Source organism: Xylaria bambusicola (genome assembly GCF_022495145.1).
Source record: "Xylaria bambusicola strain CBS 139988 unplaced genomic scaffold F5B22scaffold_59, whole genome shotgun sequence".
NCBI lineage: Eukaryota > Fungi > Ascomycota > Sordariomycetes > Xylariales > Xylariaceae > Xylaria > Xylaria bambusicola.
The window spans coordinates 115-16258 of record NW_025953612.1 but is presented as its reverse complement, the minus strand read 5'-3'; the positions used below and the strand labels follow the sequence as shown (position 1 = coordinate 16258).

Sequence of the window (16144 nt, the reverse complement as noted above, 5' to 3'; positions counted from 1 at the left end):
CTGTAAATATGCTCTGCTACAACGTACATAATAGTCATATCCGTTTCGAGGATGTTAAACGTTAGCTTACCGCAAATGCTGGGATGAACGACATACTGTGTATTAATGCCATCTCCAGTCCCATAGTTATCCTAGATTAGTGGTCCTGAGTGCGTATTTGGTTGCATTTTGTGCCGCCACACAGTTGCTTTTCCGTAACAGGATCGTGGCGCTTATGGGATCGTATTCGATAGTTTCAGCCAGCTACATATGAGTGGCTTTGTCGAACAGCTGGCAGTCATTTAGATACAATCACGTGGACAGCATCTGGCACCTAAACTGCTGTATCGTTGTTGCGACCTTCCCAGTATATTGGAGCTTGGGAAGTTGGCCTACCTCGACATTTATTACTAAAATTTCTAGATCACCCGGATCCTCGTCGTCCACGAAGCGGAATGTCAGCAAATTTGACCAACGTTCTGGCGACTGCCAGCGGCATTTCGACTCATGTCCTGGTATTTCGTGTGGGCGAATGGGACGTAGTGTCGCATTTCGTCTTGATATTTTACCTCGTGATATTCATTAAGCAAATCGCAAGGGTCCCGGGCCACCACGTCATGGGCCACCCTACCACCCACCCAACACCACTCAATTGAAGCTGTATTTTTTAACGAAAACGATTGCGATCGCTGTTTTTAGGCGGTTATAGCTATAATATAATCTTTAAGCTCCAAAATATCCTTTTAAATAATCTTTAATAGGTTTTTTAAGGTTTTAAACACCTTATAATTATTTACCTCGTTTTTATAAATCCTTTTATTATATACCTTATATTTAATTTTTTATATATTTAATATTTTTATAAATTTATACCTAGGCGTTATTTTTACCTTTTTTCTTTTTAGTTTAATTAATTTTTTAACTTTAAATTAAAGGTATTAAACTTTTGCTTTAAAAGTTATAATTTTATTAATTTAAAGGTTTAATACCTTTAAAGCCTTTTAAATAATTAACCTTTATATTAATATATTAAACGTATAATAATTTATAATAAATTTTTAATAACTTTATTAAAGATTTTAACCTATTAAAGGTATTATTATAATATATTTAAAGTTAAATATTAAAAAGTTTAATATTTTAAGTTTATTTTTTATTATAAAAGCTTTATATTTAACTTTTAAAATATTTTTTTTAATATTATATATTTTAAAAATAATAGTTTAATTTAATCCTATAAAAATATTTTAATTATTTTTTATATATTTTTAACCTATTTAAGCATTAAAATATTAATCCTTATAAATTATAATACTTTTAATATATTTTTTTTAAAAGGTATAATATTTAAATTAATTAAAGGGTATTTATAAAGGTAATTATAAAGCTATATTTTTAATAGTTTAAAAATTTTAATATTTAATACCTATATAATATAATTATAATAAAGTTTATAAAAGATTAATTATATTTTATTTAATATATAAGTTATTAAAAAAATATTATTTATATAATTATTATAATTATTATATATTAATATTATTTATTTATTATTATATTAAGTTTAAATTTATAATATAAAAACCTTTTTAAATTAATTTAATATAATTTTATTATTAAACTATCCTTTAAATAAAGTTTAAAAAAATTAATTATTTTATAAGTTTATATTTTATTATAAAAATTATTAATATTAAATATTTTTACCTTTAAAAATTATTATTAATAAAAAAATATAATTATTAATAATAATATATTTTAATATTATTATTTATTTATTTTTATTAATATCTTTTTTAAATATTAAATAATTAATTATTTTATAAATAATTTAATAATTATTATTAATGCTTTATTTAACCTTTATTTTATTTATATTATATTAATAATCTTTTAAAATATTAATAATTTTTAAAGCTTTAAATTAATTAAAAAAGGTTAATATTAATTATTATAATATTATTAACTTTTAAATAATTAATTATATAAAATTTAATAATTTTAATTAATAAATTCTATTAAATAAAGCTTTAATATTATAATAAAAAAACCTTTTTAATAATATTAATATTATTAAATATAAAATTTATAAAAGTTTAAAATTTAATTAATAATAATATATAGCTTAATTTAATTTAATTAATTATTTAATATATTAATTAATATTTTAAATAAAATAAAAAAGATTAAAAGCTTTAATTTATTTTTTTTAAGTTAAAATTCTATTAAAATAATATTATAAAGTAATTTTAAAAATATTCTATTTTTATATTATTATTTTAATATTTAAATTAAGTTTAATATTATAAATAATACCTTAATAACGCTTTTTTTTAAAAATTAAAGGTATTATAAAATTTAATATAAAAAGGCAATTTAATTAAATATAAAAAGAAAGTCAAAAGGTAAAAACTAACTACGTTAGATATAGGGATTTATATACGCGAATTTGCGTAAAAAGCGCGTGGCGGGGTGGCCCGTGACGTGGTGGCCCGGGACCCTTGCGATTTGCTTACAGGAGTGTCCGTTTCCCATATTCAGTTTCGCGTGCCCATTTTTGAGGCTGTCAAGTTCGCAGGTTGTCACATATTCGGGCTTTATCTGAGTATTCTAGTATATCGGGTATTCTATCACAGACTGTCGAAGTACCCAGGCCCCTTTCTAGCCCGACTCACTAATTTTTATATCACGAAACGGTCAATCAAGAAGTTACACTTGTTCGAGGAGATCCGAAAACTACACGAAGAGTATGGAGACTACGTTCGCGTCGGTAAGTCACATCAAAACTGGCAGCATCAGATCGATTCTGACGATCAAAGGCCCATCAGAACTATCCATTGCGGACCCAGAGGCTGTTTTGGCTATACACGGATACCAATCTCCAACTACAAAAGGTCCTTGGTATACATTGTTAGAGCCTCGAGCCCCCCTTAATATGATACGTGACAAGGAAGAGCACGCCCGGCGTCGCAAAGTGTGGGATCAAGGTTTTAGTACCAAAGGTACAAGCCATATTCTTTCCCGTCGTCGATACTACCCGTTGCTGATAGAGTGTCCCCTTGCTGAATCTAGCGCTACTCGGATATGATCCTCGGATAACTATAGCGATTAGCCAGTTACTCAACGTCATCAACAAACAGCGGTCTAAACCAATCGACATAACCAAATGGTTTACTTTCTTCACGTTCGACATAATGGAGAGTCTTGCATTTAATAAGTCATCAAACATGTTAGCAGGTGGCAACGAGGGCTACGCGCTTAGGTCCATCCGCGGGGAAGTGTACAACTTGGCGTTTTTCTCTCATCTACCCTGGCTTCTACCCTTCCTCAAAAGAATCCCGCTTCTTAATCACAGTTACTTACAGTTTTGGGCATGGGTACAGGATCAAATCAATGAAAGAGCCAAGGTACAAAAGCTAGACTCCTATTCCTAAGCCACACAAACTAACAGTATAAGTATAGGACGACCCAGACCAACCTGATATCTTCTCATGGCTTCTAGAGGCATATAATAAAAGTGCGAAAACTCGAAAGGATCGCTTCGATCTACACGGCGATGCCCATGTAATCATTATCGCCGGTAGTGACACCGTAGCTGCAGCACTCACGCACGTCTTTTTTCACCTTGCGCATGACCCGATGCTCGTGCGAGCATTACAACGGGAATTTGACGCACTTCCCGACTTAACATCTGCGAGCTTGCAAACAGTCAATCTCCTAGATGCAGTGATCAACGAAACGCTGCGACTACACCCACCTGTACCATCTGGCAATCAACGAGTAACGCCTCCTGAAGGCTTACGCATTGGCAACAAATTCATCCCCGGAAATACAATCGTGCAGGTGCCTCAATACACCGTTTTTCGAGGTATAGGCAGCTCAGGCATTTACACAACGTTGAAGAATAGTGAACTAACCTTTTTCGTGGCAATAGATCCTCGAGTGTTTGACCGTCCACTGGAATTTATCCCCGATCGCTGGACCACACGTCCCGAATTGATTAACTATAGATCAGCTTTCATACCATTTGGCTCTGGTAAGATTGAATAGCCTTCCCAATACGTTTGACGTTCATTAATTATTATAATAGGCCCCTTCGGATGTATTGGGAAACGATTAGCGCTCATAGAGATTCGTCGAGTGGTGGCCGAGATTGTGTCACGATATGACATGAAACCTGCCCCCGAACACAACAAGGAGGCATTCCTAGATGGAAAAAAAGATACTCATACTCTTGTTTCTGGGCCGTTGCATTTAATATTTGTAGAAAGAGTTTCTCTTGCACTGCCGGGGGCCTCACAGGCCCTATAGGGCATACAAGGGATCAAGTCAAGGTAGTATTGAGTGCTCTAGCAAGCTGGGTTTCTATCTCACAGTTAATTGAGCGATGTGCTGAGTACCTCAATTAAATTGCAATTCATTAGTTTCTGTCTATGCCTGCTCGTGATTATTTGTTACACGTGTAACCTCTGTGCCGGTTGAAGAATGCAGTTCGCCTTGCACTTCGGCCGTACGAAGGACCATTGCAGGCTGTTCATGACCTTCCAAGACATGCAGGCAATATTGGGTGATATTGGAAAGTGAGGTTATACAGACTTCGCTTCTTGAAACAGACCCTAGAGACCCAGGCGGTCTGGGCTGGCAGATCATTTGTATATAGAGTCATCTCAAGCCACCAACAGCCGAGAAGGAGTTGGTTGGTCAAGGACTACTGCAGCCCTAGTTGATCATTGTAATCAGAATCCTCAGTTCCAAGCCCAGTTCAACTGCCCTTGTTATATTATTACATCAGGTACGTTCATCGCCCTTAGGAGTCACGGAACTAAATTTTTGCTACGCTCTAGGAGTGTTTTACGTCATAATCTATTTTCCAGTTCGTTGCACCGATTCCAATACTGATCTTCAAAATTTACCCTCCATTTCCAGTAAGGATGATCTCATTGGCTTTATCAAAATCAAAAACCCCATTTGCATCAGTAAATTCTTCGTTGCGCATGAATAATGTCCCGTACGTATCAGCCGGTCTACCCATGTCCAAGAACTCAACCAAAAGTGGCCAAAGTTTTGTATAATGGACTCGAAACGGATACCAAATCTCAGGCTCCTGGTCGCGGCGTAGAAAGGGAGCGTCTTGGTGGAGGGGATAAACCCATAAAGTGACCGTTTCGTCCTCTACGCTCAGTGCGTCAACAGTAATGATGGTATCGGTGTATAAGTACTTGTTGTTCTCCTTACTCAGCGCCCAGGCCCCGCAGTCATTGATAGAAGCGCCGATGAAATCAGTATTGAACGTATCATCTTTTCGTAGCTGGTCTCTATATGGCTGTCCCGGCTGGAACCCTTGACTCGACTCAACAAGGGCATATGGATAAATCCCCTGTGCCTGCTCAGATGCAAGAATCTTGGGGACGAACTGAATGTAATTATCATGTCAATTCTAGTCTTGGTGCAATATGAGGAAGTGGTCTTTTACGGGCTTGGCCTCTTCGGCTGTGCAGAAGAGAAGGTTGTGAGTCATCTTTGTCGCCTGGAATAGACGGTACTAACTTGCCATAGTGCTTGGATTTTCTTCTACTGTGGTTGATATCAAAATAGTGAAGGCGTAGTTGTTTTAGAAATGAACAAGTCCAAAGCTCGTTATCCCTCTCGGCATCAAGTGACGTCATATTACGGGTTGAAAGCTGCGTAAACAATTGCGTACCCATCGGTATTGAAGCAACTGCATTGTATGTTTGAATAATAGCTGGCTCGAGACATGAGTATGCGACACACACGCTGTGACTGTGATCATCACTTTGATACAAGTAAATCACGTTTCACTGTGATGTTTCTCAAACCTATTTCGATTGATTCAACCAAGAATTTAACGCCTTAGTTGGGTGGCCCAATGTAATCATGCACCATTTTGGCTTTTGCACTTTGGTCCCCCTTCCAAATTCTGTTATACTTGCACAAGCGATATTCTCCGTCGATTGTCTCAAATACCCATACAGTCTCGGCCTTCCAGCCCATACTCTTGCTTTCAGTAACCTCTATTATTGCCACGTCCTTTTCCGCGTCACCCTGGATTCCTGTTCCCAGAGTTTGTTCTAATGTGACCTCGTCGCGGTTAAGATATTTAGCATACATGGTAACCTCGCCGAAGATTGGTACGGTGTCTGTTCGCTTGTCGCCGTCAAGGACGTATCTGTTTATCGTATCGAATCCACCGGGCCGGACAGTCTGCTTGAAGGAAAAGCTCGTTGCCGCTGTCGGATCGCTGGGAGGGTCTTTGGTATACTGTAGCTCAAGCGATGCGAAATTGATCACCTTACGGATGATCCATGGGATACCTTGCTAGTAACATTAGCGACATGAGTAATTGTAGCTTTGCATCGCGATCTACGAACTTACCAGTGTGAATAACGGCTCCAGCTGATCTGAGAGGGCCCGGTTGAGGGCCCATCGTCCAGTGACATCCGAAACATTGATCTCGCTCGGTGCTGCCATTTTGTAAAGATAGAATAAATAGAATGCTACATTGAAGTGCGGATGCGGCATTCGTACTAGAGCTCGACTCAAGCGGACTGGCTTACATTACCTCTCCGAACTAGGCCGATCTACACCAAATGTTCGGCGTCGGATTCCAAGCCGATCCAGGCCCGACCCAAAGACGCCGAAAGCTCCATACTCGGACGCTCTAGTAAAATACAAGTGCATTCCTAGTACTATGTACCGACTTCATTGTACGCCATAAATGGACTAAGCACAATTAGCACTACATCCACACTACGAAGATTAGGTACTGATCACACGTGAACTTCTCAGCTGGTGGCCTCAGATCCAGATTGGGGCCCAGTAGGCAGGTAGGTTAAGCAAGATGCGACAAATCGAGGTTCACACCTCCGCTCCCCCCATATAATCAGAAATAAACATTCAGCATAGTTTTTCTCTTCCGCTTGTTCCCCCCTGGTCGCAAGTGGGTGGCGAAGTTCAGGGAAAGGCGCATTTTGTGCGTCTTGTCGACCTAATCCGGCATAAGCGAGCTTAACCCTCGTCTCATCTTCTTTCTTCTATGACTGGTTTAGAGTCATCGGAGCTCTACATGAGCAAACCTCCAGGGGCGAGCTTTGAGAGTTTCGGCGAGCGATGATAAACATGAGTAAGAGGATAAGTTTTGAATAAGTGCGATGAAAATGCCCACGTAGCCAGGGACTGATAATCGAATTATAGGTAGAAAGGACTCTGAAGGAGGACGTTGTCCAGCCTAAACATAGCGATGATACTACCTAATCTCACATTGCACCATGCCTCGGCGCCCAAGAGCAGTAATCACCGCTGCCTTTCAGCTAGAGCAGTCGGCGGTCCTGCCTGTGAAATGACGGGCAGATGAGCGCGATCGCGATTTCATTGCTTCTCAGTGCAGAAGTCCCTCGCATGCCAAGAATACCAAGAAGCCAATAACTTACATACTTAGTATGGGGATAGCCTTCTAGCAACGCTACTCTATGGCCCTGAACGCCCTGAAGGGCTTCCAGATCCAGCAGCCCTAGCAGCACTTAGTGGTCTGTGAATTTATGAAAAAGCACTGTCGTTGGATTGCTAATGCCCACTTCAAATATCCATCAACTTGAATACCGCGTCCGGTCGAGCTTTTGTGTCACTTAAGATTGCATAGAGCGTGAAGATGGCACGGCTGGTTGCCCTATTTGCGGAACGATGGGTTAATCAAGAGAAACTCTAAGCCCTGCTTATACTGTCCCTAGCGTCACAAGCCTGGCAGGCTGCTCTGTGAGATAATAAATTATGGATGTAAAGCACAGGGTGATCAACCTTTTGACCCCGACACGTGTTTATTGTGTCCGACGTCTCACCGCTGAACGATAATGAACTATGACAACCAGAAGCACGGGAGCGATGACCAGCACACCGAGGGTGGCAGCAAAGACAAGAATAGCGATAGAAAACCCCCACGAAACTCGCACGAAAGCGTCCCAGGTCGTCGCTTCACGAGCAGCAAAGGCAACTTGCATTGAGGAGAGGATGAGCGAGAGCACTGCAAATACGAATATCAATGGAGTAGCGTATTTCTGAATATGTTGTGATGTTTGCCAGAGTTGCTCTTGGTAATTCCATGGGAGTCGCTCCTGCGTTTGTTTTCGGCTGATAATACGATAGAATTTGATGATGCGAACCGCCCAGTTCAACCGGGTAAGGCGAAGCTGTCCATACTGATAACGGAGCGATACTTGGTCGTCGCTACATGATCGAAACGGTTGAATAAAGATCTGAAACCGCTGAAACGATACATACTTGGGCAATAAGTTAGCCCGTTGGGCGATAATGAAGTCGGACTCGTGTCGTATCAAAAGACCATAACTTCTGAGGAATCCAAGTGCAGCTCTATATTTATCATACCGTGATCGATGCTCTGGCGCTTCGCCCACCGGCTCGGGAAGATGTGCTTCCCAAATAGCGTGGTTCAAAAGATAGACTGGGAGGGGCTTTATATAAACCGTGTTATAATACCACACGAGATGGAGTTTCGGGTCCTCGGCGATCGTGATGGCACGGTTCTTCAACACTTGTTTGTGCAGCGGATCAACATGGACAGGGGATCTCTGTCCGACGAGCCACAGAGAGGGGTATATCTCATCCAGTATCGTAGCCTTGAGATCACTATTAATGCGATCATCCCACTCAGTTGGTACGTCTCTGATTCCATGCCGGATAGCTAAGTCAGAACTGGACTCTCGGTTCAGCTGGTCGCTCCTTTGAAAAGGAGGGCTCACAGGTGGAGCAGTACCATACGCCATAGCACGGCAATACATCCGAGTAGCTCGCCGTTGTTCTTCTAATACGAAGTACTATGTCGCATGCGTCAAATGGCATGCATAAGTTGAAACGGTGATGGATCAATTCGCGAACTAACTCCACGAGGTTTCATCGAATGGAATCTGCCACATGGGATTATATAAGCAGCGTCGTACCGAAGGGGAGGATCACGCGCCAGAATCTGTTGTGCCGCCACCAGTCATGGGCGAGATACGGTAGCAAGGCCATACTTAATACCCAATGACGATGGCCGCGAATGTCCAGGAAGGAATATACTAAATTCAGTATCTCACACAATATTTGCAGGCATCTACAGCAAGTCTCTATGTTGTGCAAAGCTAATGGAATAGGGAGCAAATTACCTAGGGCGTAGAAATCGGCGAGGATAGGTAAGTTGGATTACCCTCTTATCAATCACTAAGAAGATATCGCAAGATCATCGCTACTACGACAGTGGGGCCAGATAATCGAGCCGAGTTGCCGAGCGTCAGATGGTGCCAGCTAATGCTTGGGTTAATGTATCCCATGCTGTGTCTTATCCCGGCTGGTTTGCGAGAGAGATGTGACAGCCTCAGCCTCTTGCAGCTAGCAAACCATATGATTGGTCTAAGCTGGACTCCAACATACCATATTCCACGATAATGCGCCATGTTAAGTAGTATGTATGCGACTGACTACAGTTGTTAACAACTACATGGTTGACGTTACTATCGGTTCTACCAACACATATCATGAAAGCGGGCAAATTATTCGGGTTATAGCGAATTGGGGCAGGCTTACTTGCATTCACGTTGCATACAACATAAAGTGCCAGGTGAGATCTTACCACTCGGTCGAACGGTTCTCATGGTGAGGAATCATTGCATACTTACTTTGGAGAGGATGGACTAAAGCAGCCTTCAGCATTGAACAGTACAGCTTTAGCACCTCTTGGCCTCAAGCAGTAAAACGGAGACTTTTCGGATACAGCCGTTGCCGCAGATACACTACTGTAAGAGGTGAACCATCGTATATATAAGTATATATATATATATTGCACCTTTCACCCCCCCTGCCACCGCGATCTGGCACCCCTGTCCTTGACCCCACGGACACTACGTAGTATGTACGTATGTTCAAATTTTCCGCAGAAGGAAGCCATCGTTTTGATGCGTCTGAAAAAATCCCTCAGGGTCGTACTTTGCTGCAGTGTTTGAAAGCCTTGCAACGTTTTCCTGTCCGTAACTCCCCAGTACATCTTGTGAGTATTTAGCTGCGTTCATAGATAGGAAGTCCAGGCTCTGGCCTTGTTCTTCGGCTAGCCTAGCTATGCCCTGCTGCAAAACATCCAACCCCTGAGAGGCCCGCTCATCGTTAACCGAGTCAGACCATTCGGCCACAAAGGACCACCCTGGAAGTCAGCCCGCGTTAAAACATTGAACTAGTGTTGGAAAAGGGGGGTTAATTAGGGCATACATGTTTGGGTTACTTTTTCGAGTCCTAACACATTTTCACCTTTGTCTTTCCCTAGCTGAGCAGTAGCCGGAGACGCTGGTTGGATGTTGTATGACAAGCTATCAATTCCCGGTTGATGATTCGCAGTATCAAGCCAAAATTGATGTACGGCTAGGTAGAAATCGTAGGATACTTTTGTGGTGACAGTAGAGATCAAGCGTCTGTAGAGTATGGGTCAGCCGATGTTACCATGGCTCTGCGAGTTAATTTGTACCTTGTCGGGGGTGTCAGGGGTCCTATTGCGTTCACTAGGCTTTTCATAGTTCCGGTTGTCGTTGGCACAACGACTTGAATGAGGCTTTTGAGCTTGAAGAAGCTCTCAAAGACGTGAGGCCTTTCTAATATCGCGTCTGCGTAAAGTAGACCCACAGCTATGAATCCAGGGTTGACAGTTAGAAACATGCCAATTTTAGGGTCTTTCTCCATCGCTTCCTGTGCCTGCACTACGGTCCAAAGCACTTCCCGGTAGCCCTCTAGCCTAAATGTTGCAATTGTCGTTTCGGTCATGATAGGATATGTAGCGATATCGAAACGTGTAACAACCCCTATCTCGTGACGTCAGTTGTCCAATATCATATACCTATGGTCTCACAAGTGTCATCATAGGATGAATGATTACCGAAGTTCGAACCACCTCCCTTTAGTGCAAGGTAGAGATCTGCATTCTCGTAGGCGTTTGCGTTGACGATCGTAGCGTTAGAAAGCACGACCTGATAACTTGATGATTAGTCTTCGTCGCGCGACACATGGCAGCACCACGTGAGAGCAGCAACCCACCTCGAAGTTCCTGACATTGTCGGCGCCCAGGCCATGAAGGTTAGGAAATGCCGGCATTCCACCTAGAGGAGTAGACTAGATGAGCGGCCATGTATTGAAGCAGAAGTGATGAACAACGGAGTCACTTGCCTCCCAAAAGGAAACCAGAGACTCCAACATTGTTCTGGCGGCCACCAGCCGCAGATAGTCCGCTTTGGTCTAGAAACCTGAAGACATGGCCCCATGTGTTCCCAGCACCAACCTGCAATGTTTTATCGTTTTCCAGGTAGAGGGAGTTGAGGTCCTGTAGGTCGAGGACGATCCCGTAGCCCCCGACGCTAGAGAAACCAGGGTTGAAATTCTGTCCACCACCGCGAACAGCAAACCTGGCCCCAGTCTTCTTCACCACCCTGAGCACCTGGGCGACGCCATTAGCGTCAGCGGGGCGCACGAAGCAAGCGGCGGGAAGCCAGCAATTTGACGACCTGATGAGATGTTAAATAGACATGTCTTGCAGTATGTGATGCTAGTAGTGCGACATTACCATGAAAGCTCCATTTCAGAGCCGTAGTTAGCATCAGCTGGAAAGGCAATACGCCCAGGAAAGATTATTCGAAGGAGCTCGCAGGCGGCCATGGCAGAGGCCCTCCTTTCTAATTTAAGCGACGCCATAATGTGAGCAGGGGAAGATTGTATCCGAAGGTTGGCGAATTATGGATATTGGTTGTTGGAGGTTAGGGTCCCTGCGCAACTATACTTGCCTGGGACCATTAGACTAGACTGTGAGACGCAAATGCGCCCTCCGCTTTTCAGAAATCGTCATCATCTATGAGATCAAAGGTACAACGAACGTTATATGCGACGCGCCGATAAGTTGCCTATCCGAACAAGAATTTACTGTGTAGACCCGGTAGAAAATGCACGCACATAACTAACAATTGCTCGGTAAAGAGGCTAGGTGTGCTCATGTGACGTATGTGGGACTTGACACGGGGATCAGGGTTAAAAATAACCAATATAAGCCCAGGCGCATTCTTTGATCTACCTCCTAATTACCTATCACAACTGTTTATACTAGAGCCCAAGCATTTGGTATTTTGATTAATATTATTTAGTCAATTCTCAGGTTCCGTCATGGAAGTATACAGCGTCATCACACTTCCCTCTTAACGCCCATTTCATTAATATCATAAGCGCTGCACCAAGATTTGGGATACACGTTGGGTCAAGATCGGGGATGAATATAGCTGGATCAACACATCTAGTAGGGTAAATAGTAGCCCTACCTTAGTTGCATCAAGCAAATCAGGCCATTTGCTTCGAAACAAGATTACAGCTCGCAAATCTCTACGATTCATCACAATGGAATCCCTTCAGCATAATATGCTACCAATCACGCTATGTCATGAACAACCTCGGTGACTGAAAATGTGTTTATAGCTTGCCAGGTCAGCCGTGCAAGGTGCCATTATTAGAGGAGTCTGGCTCCTTCGGATCGAAAGAAATTATCCGTGAGGACCGAAACACACAAAACGTATTCACAATAAATTATTATCCATTATCCCACCGGTACGAAATAGTTCCCAACAACGTTGAGATACAAGAGACAATCACCTTCTATAAATCGCAGGCACCTTGGCTTTTGGCGCAAATAAAATTGAGGTTCGACATGTCCGTATTCGTACCGTGTCATCTCGGACATGGTCGTAGTGCCACATTAGACCATATCGACGCCCCGGCCGTAGATAATTCAAAAAGTGGAAGAAGGTGTGCGTGGACTCATACGTAATATGAACACAATCTTCCAAGTTGTCAGGAACGACTATGTAGACAATCCATGAGATGCTCCGAGGCTTTGGGCAGATTATTATTTGAAAAAGCGCTCGGCTCATACGGCTCATACCTAATTCTCAGGTCGGAAATCATTAAAAGTCTAAGAATTCTAAATTTATTTCTGGCAAGCTCAAGCTCATAAGTTCCAACACCACCCCTTTCCCTTCGAAATCTTTTCAACCGGCTGTGGATGCCAACTTCAATTCGCAATGACAATAACTACAAGAACTAGCTAATCGGCCCTAGTGGAGTAAGATGAAGTCCTCAACTCTTCTATTAGCATAGTCCCTCAATGGGATCCGACCAAATATTAGATATATAGTAAACATTATGATCTAGGTCAAAGCAGGAAAAGAAGTGCTTTTAGAAGTGGACGAAAGCGGCACAGCTGTGATATCACTGATATGTGAGGATGTTGATATTAGCTCTGTGTCACACGCGTACAAGCTGGATATGTAATTCTCCTTGCGCTTCGGCCGTACAGAAGGCGATTGCAGGGTGTTCATGATCTTCGAAGACATGCAGGCAATATTGGAAAGTGAGATTATACAGGTTTCGCTTCATGAAACAAACCAATGAGCCCTAGGCGGTCAGGGCTGGCAGACCAGTTGTATATAGAGTCGAGTCAAGTCACCCACATCCTAGAATGAGTTGGTTGGTTAAGGACTCATGCAGCCCTAGTTGATCATTATAATCTGAATAGCTTCAATTCTCAGCCCAGTCACTTGCTCTTGTTATACTCCGTTGCCGCCAAGGTAAATACACACCATCAAAGATTTACATGAACTCTACTACCGAGTACAATTAGAATTGCCCAATTGTTAATTATTCACACTAGAAAGATCTGTATAACTATGGGAGGATATACATGTATAAAAAGATCTATCTACAAGGAAGCTTTGGATGCTATGGTCGCGGTCACAACACCATTCACAATGAGCGATCACACTGATTCAAGCGCAATCTTAGGGCCAGTTCCGAAGGTTTTCCAGGTATTATCAACAGCTCTATTCTTGAATATGGGATGGAGGCTGGTGCGGAGCCCTGGGTGGAGATATTGGATCACAGCAGGACAAAAGGTTTTACCTACCCCCAAATCCTCCTGAAGACTCTAATATAATAAGTGGTGAGCAGTTTGGGCCTATTATTCCTACCGCACTCAGGTGGAGATATATCATAACCGTTATACTGTGTATAGTCTAACGGCGTCGGTTTCGACAAGTGCGATAATTCCTGCTCTGAAATGGGCAGATGAAGACGATGCGATCAAGCGTTTTAAAATATATTAAACCTTAGTCTTGGCCCCTCGGCTTGGAGTTACAATGTGCCTCGAGCCCACTGGACAGCTGAGCAACTTGAAGCGGTAAGTATTTGGGTTGATACACACTTCAAACTAGCCCGGAACATACGATATGGTGGGCGGTCATAAAGAAAGCGGGCTGGGTATCGAATTCAGTGAGGTTAGTCTAAAGAATTGGTGCAACGCCCGGACGGATGGGGTAAGACATAGTCGCTTATACATACCTAGAGAGCATTTGATCGAGCATTTCTTTTTCGTAACCAGGTTTCTTGTGCCCTAGGGATGGTGACGCATGATATAGAACCTGGGATTGCATGATATATTTTGATTATTCATCTATTGGTCAGAGCTGAGAGTCTCCAATGAATCAACTTCCAATGATTGGCTTTGAGTATGTTCCGATACGCATGCATTATATTTGATGGTGTTAGTGCCTGCCTAACACACGGGGTCAACTCAAGATGCTTGAATAGGGGTTAACACCATTCTGCCACCTCTTAACACCAATTTGACCCCGTGCCCCCTGAGTTTTGCTTTTGTTCTTTACGTAAAACGGGCCGTAATGTGGCTCTATAACGACGAGGTAGATATTCCAGACGACATATATTGGAGTGGTGCAGTTGGATGCATCAGGCAGCTCTGATCTCGAAATTTCGGGATTACTTCGTACAATAGATACAAAATAATAATGACCTATACAGGTACTAAGAAGAGACGAACGTTGCCTGTTCTTTAAATTTATCATAAATATAAAGTGTTATATCCGTTGATCGCCTCTTTCCTCAGTACCCGAAGCTATTCAAATACCTATTGAAGCATATTAGTACCTATATATCTCTTTAGTTGTAGGTGCCTTAAGTAGTGTAAAATTACAGTCATTCACTTCGATATCCATTCTACGCCTTAGTGTATACTTCATGAAGAGTACCTAATCATTGCATGACGCTTGATAGGCATTCACGTAATAATAATTACCATGCCTCGGACGGGCTAGACGGGTAACAGTGGCACCTTTATTTGTTACGTAAGTAACAAAGGAAAATTTCCTACAAGATCGTACTTCTAGTAGGCTGTAGACTGGTGCTTGACTAACATTATAAGATAAATGCAAGACTCTGTTCCCTGCCCTACAATAAGACGCCATGGCGGTGACGAATGCCTGGAAATTCCGAAGATGGATTTAGGAGTAGTTAACAAGAGTTGAGTGACCAATTGAATGACTCTAGAAGAATATTCCATGACAAGTACCACAGCTTTGTAGCGTCACTTCTAGTTATAGGTCTGCGCAAATTGTAAGGAGCTGAGGCAGACGAACTTACCGAACCACAGCGCAAACGAGGAAATGTCGCCAAGTCCTCCTTATCGGTTGGCTTTTACCGTTTCACCAATCTCACCTTCTCTCACATCTTATCTATGCAGACATTCTCGATCCCTCAAGAGCCCAAGTGCTAGATATCGAGACATCCACCACTGCTTCGCACAGGATATACGCCAACTGATAATTGACGAAGCGCTTCCGGGACATCTCGTGGGTCTTGATATCAAGAAGCCGCTGGTCGAGCTTAGCTGTGAGCTGTTTCCAAGCCAGTCGACACTCGAATTTCAACCAGAGTAATTATTTCTGTGATACACTGCTTCTCGGACGTAGGTGGGCCTCAGGGCTCCTGCAGTGCGTTCGAGGGATTAGTTTAAGGTAGTATTGAATGCTTTAACTAGCTAAATTCTATTTGAAAGGCAATTAAGCGGTGTGCTAAATATATATACAATTTTAAGACCTTTATTAACCCGCTCCTTAATTCCATTAACGTTTAATATACCCCCTTAATTTTACTACTTATAATAATTATAAAGCTAATTATAATATAAATGAAAAATAGGCTTTTATAATAACTTCTTTTATAATTGTATACCTTTATTATAAAGCCTTTATAATTATATAGGTTTATATAAATATATATTTATATATTT

General features: G+C 41.8%; 6 protein-coding genes across 6 annotated transcripts; 2 read left to right on the top strand and 4 right to left on the bottom strand.

The window, feature by feature from the left end:
- Positions 1-434: 434 nt before the first annotated feature.
- On the top strand, positions 435-4290 carry F5B22DRAFT_639288 (cytochrome P450 monooxygenase-like protein; the record flags this gene model as incomplete). The annotated part of the gene is made up of 7 exons (XM_047977695.1): positions 435-551; positions 2521-2749; positions 2799-2981; positions 3052-3386; positions 3442-3847; positions 3914-4015; positions 4070-4290. 7 exons carry the CDS (start codon positions 435-437, stop codon positions 4288-4290), a joined length of 1593 nt encoding a protein of 530 aa, XP_047826505.1.
- Positions 4291-4888: 598 nt separating this feature from the next.
- F5B22DRAFT_650824 (uncharacterized protein) lies at positions 4889-5497 on the bottom strand (the record flags this gene model as incomplete). Its single annotated transcript, XM_047979371.1, has 2 exons — positions 4889-5392; positions 5453-5497. 2 exons carry the CDS (start codon positions 5495-5497, stop codon positions 4889-4891), a joined length of 549 nt encoding a protein of 182 aa, XP_047826504.1.
- A 353-nt stretch (positions 5498-5850) lies between these two features.
- Positions 5851-6468, bottom strand: F5B22DRAFT_650823 (uncharacterized protein; the record flags this gene model as incomplete). Its single annotated transcript, XM_047979370.1, has 2 exons — positions 5851-6315; positions 6373-6468. The coding sequence occupies 2 exons, from the start codon at positions 6466-6468 to the stop codon at positions 5851-5853; spliced, it is 561 nt and encodes a 186-aa protein (XP_047826503.1).
- A 790-nt stretch (positions 6469-7258) lies between these two features.
- F5B22DRAFT_454294 (uncharacterized protein) lies at positions 7259-9123 on the bottom strand. The gene has a single exon (XM_047971992.1). It carries the CDS (start codon positions 8787-8789, stop codon positions 7812-7814), a length of 978 nt encoding a protein of 325 aa, XP_047826502.1. The 5' UTR covers positions 8790-9123; the 3' UTR covers positions 7259-7811.
- A 785-nt stretch (positions 9124-9908) lies between these two features.
- F5B22DRAFT_639287 (uncharacterized protein) lies at positions 9909-11715 on the bottom strand (the record flags this gene model as incomplete). Its single annotated transcript, XM_047977694.1, has 7 exons — positions 9909-10183; positions 10249-10448; positions 10502-10832; positions 10907-10997; positions 11065-11126; positions 11194-11528; positions 11588-11715. The coding sequence occupies 7 exons, from the start codon at positions 11713-11715 to the stop codon at positions 9909-9911; spliced, it is 1422 nt and encodes a 473-aa protein (XP_047826501.1).
- A 3538-nt stretch (positions 11716-15253) lies between these two features.
- F5B22DRAFT_624249 (uncharacterized protein) lies at positions 15254-15869 on the top strand. The gene has a single exon (XM_047976111.1). It carries the CDS (start codon positions 15519-15521, stop codon positions 15789-15791), a length of 273 nt encoding a protein of 90 aa, XP_047826500.1. The 5' UTR covers positions 15254-15518; the 3' UTR covers positions 15792-15869.
- The last annotated feature ends 275 nt before the right edge of the window (positions 15870-16144 follow it).

Excerpts from the sequence above, each read along its gene's own strand:
- F5B22DRAFT_454294 (XM_047971992.1), bottom strand. The coding sequence starts at position 8,789 with ATGTATTGCCGTGCTATGGCGTATGGTACTGCTCCACCTGTGAGCCCT.
- F5B22DRAFT_624249 (XM_047976111.1), top strand. The coding sequence starts at position 15,519 with ATGTCGCCAAGTCCTCCTTATCGGTTGGCTTTTACCGTTTCACCAATC.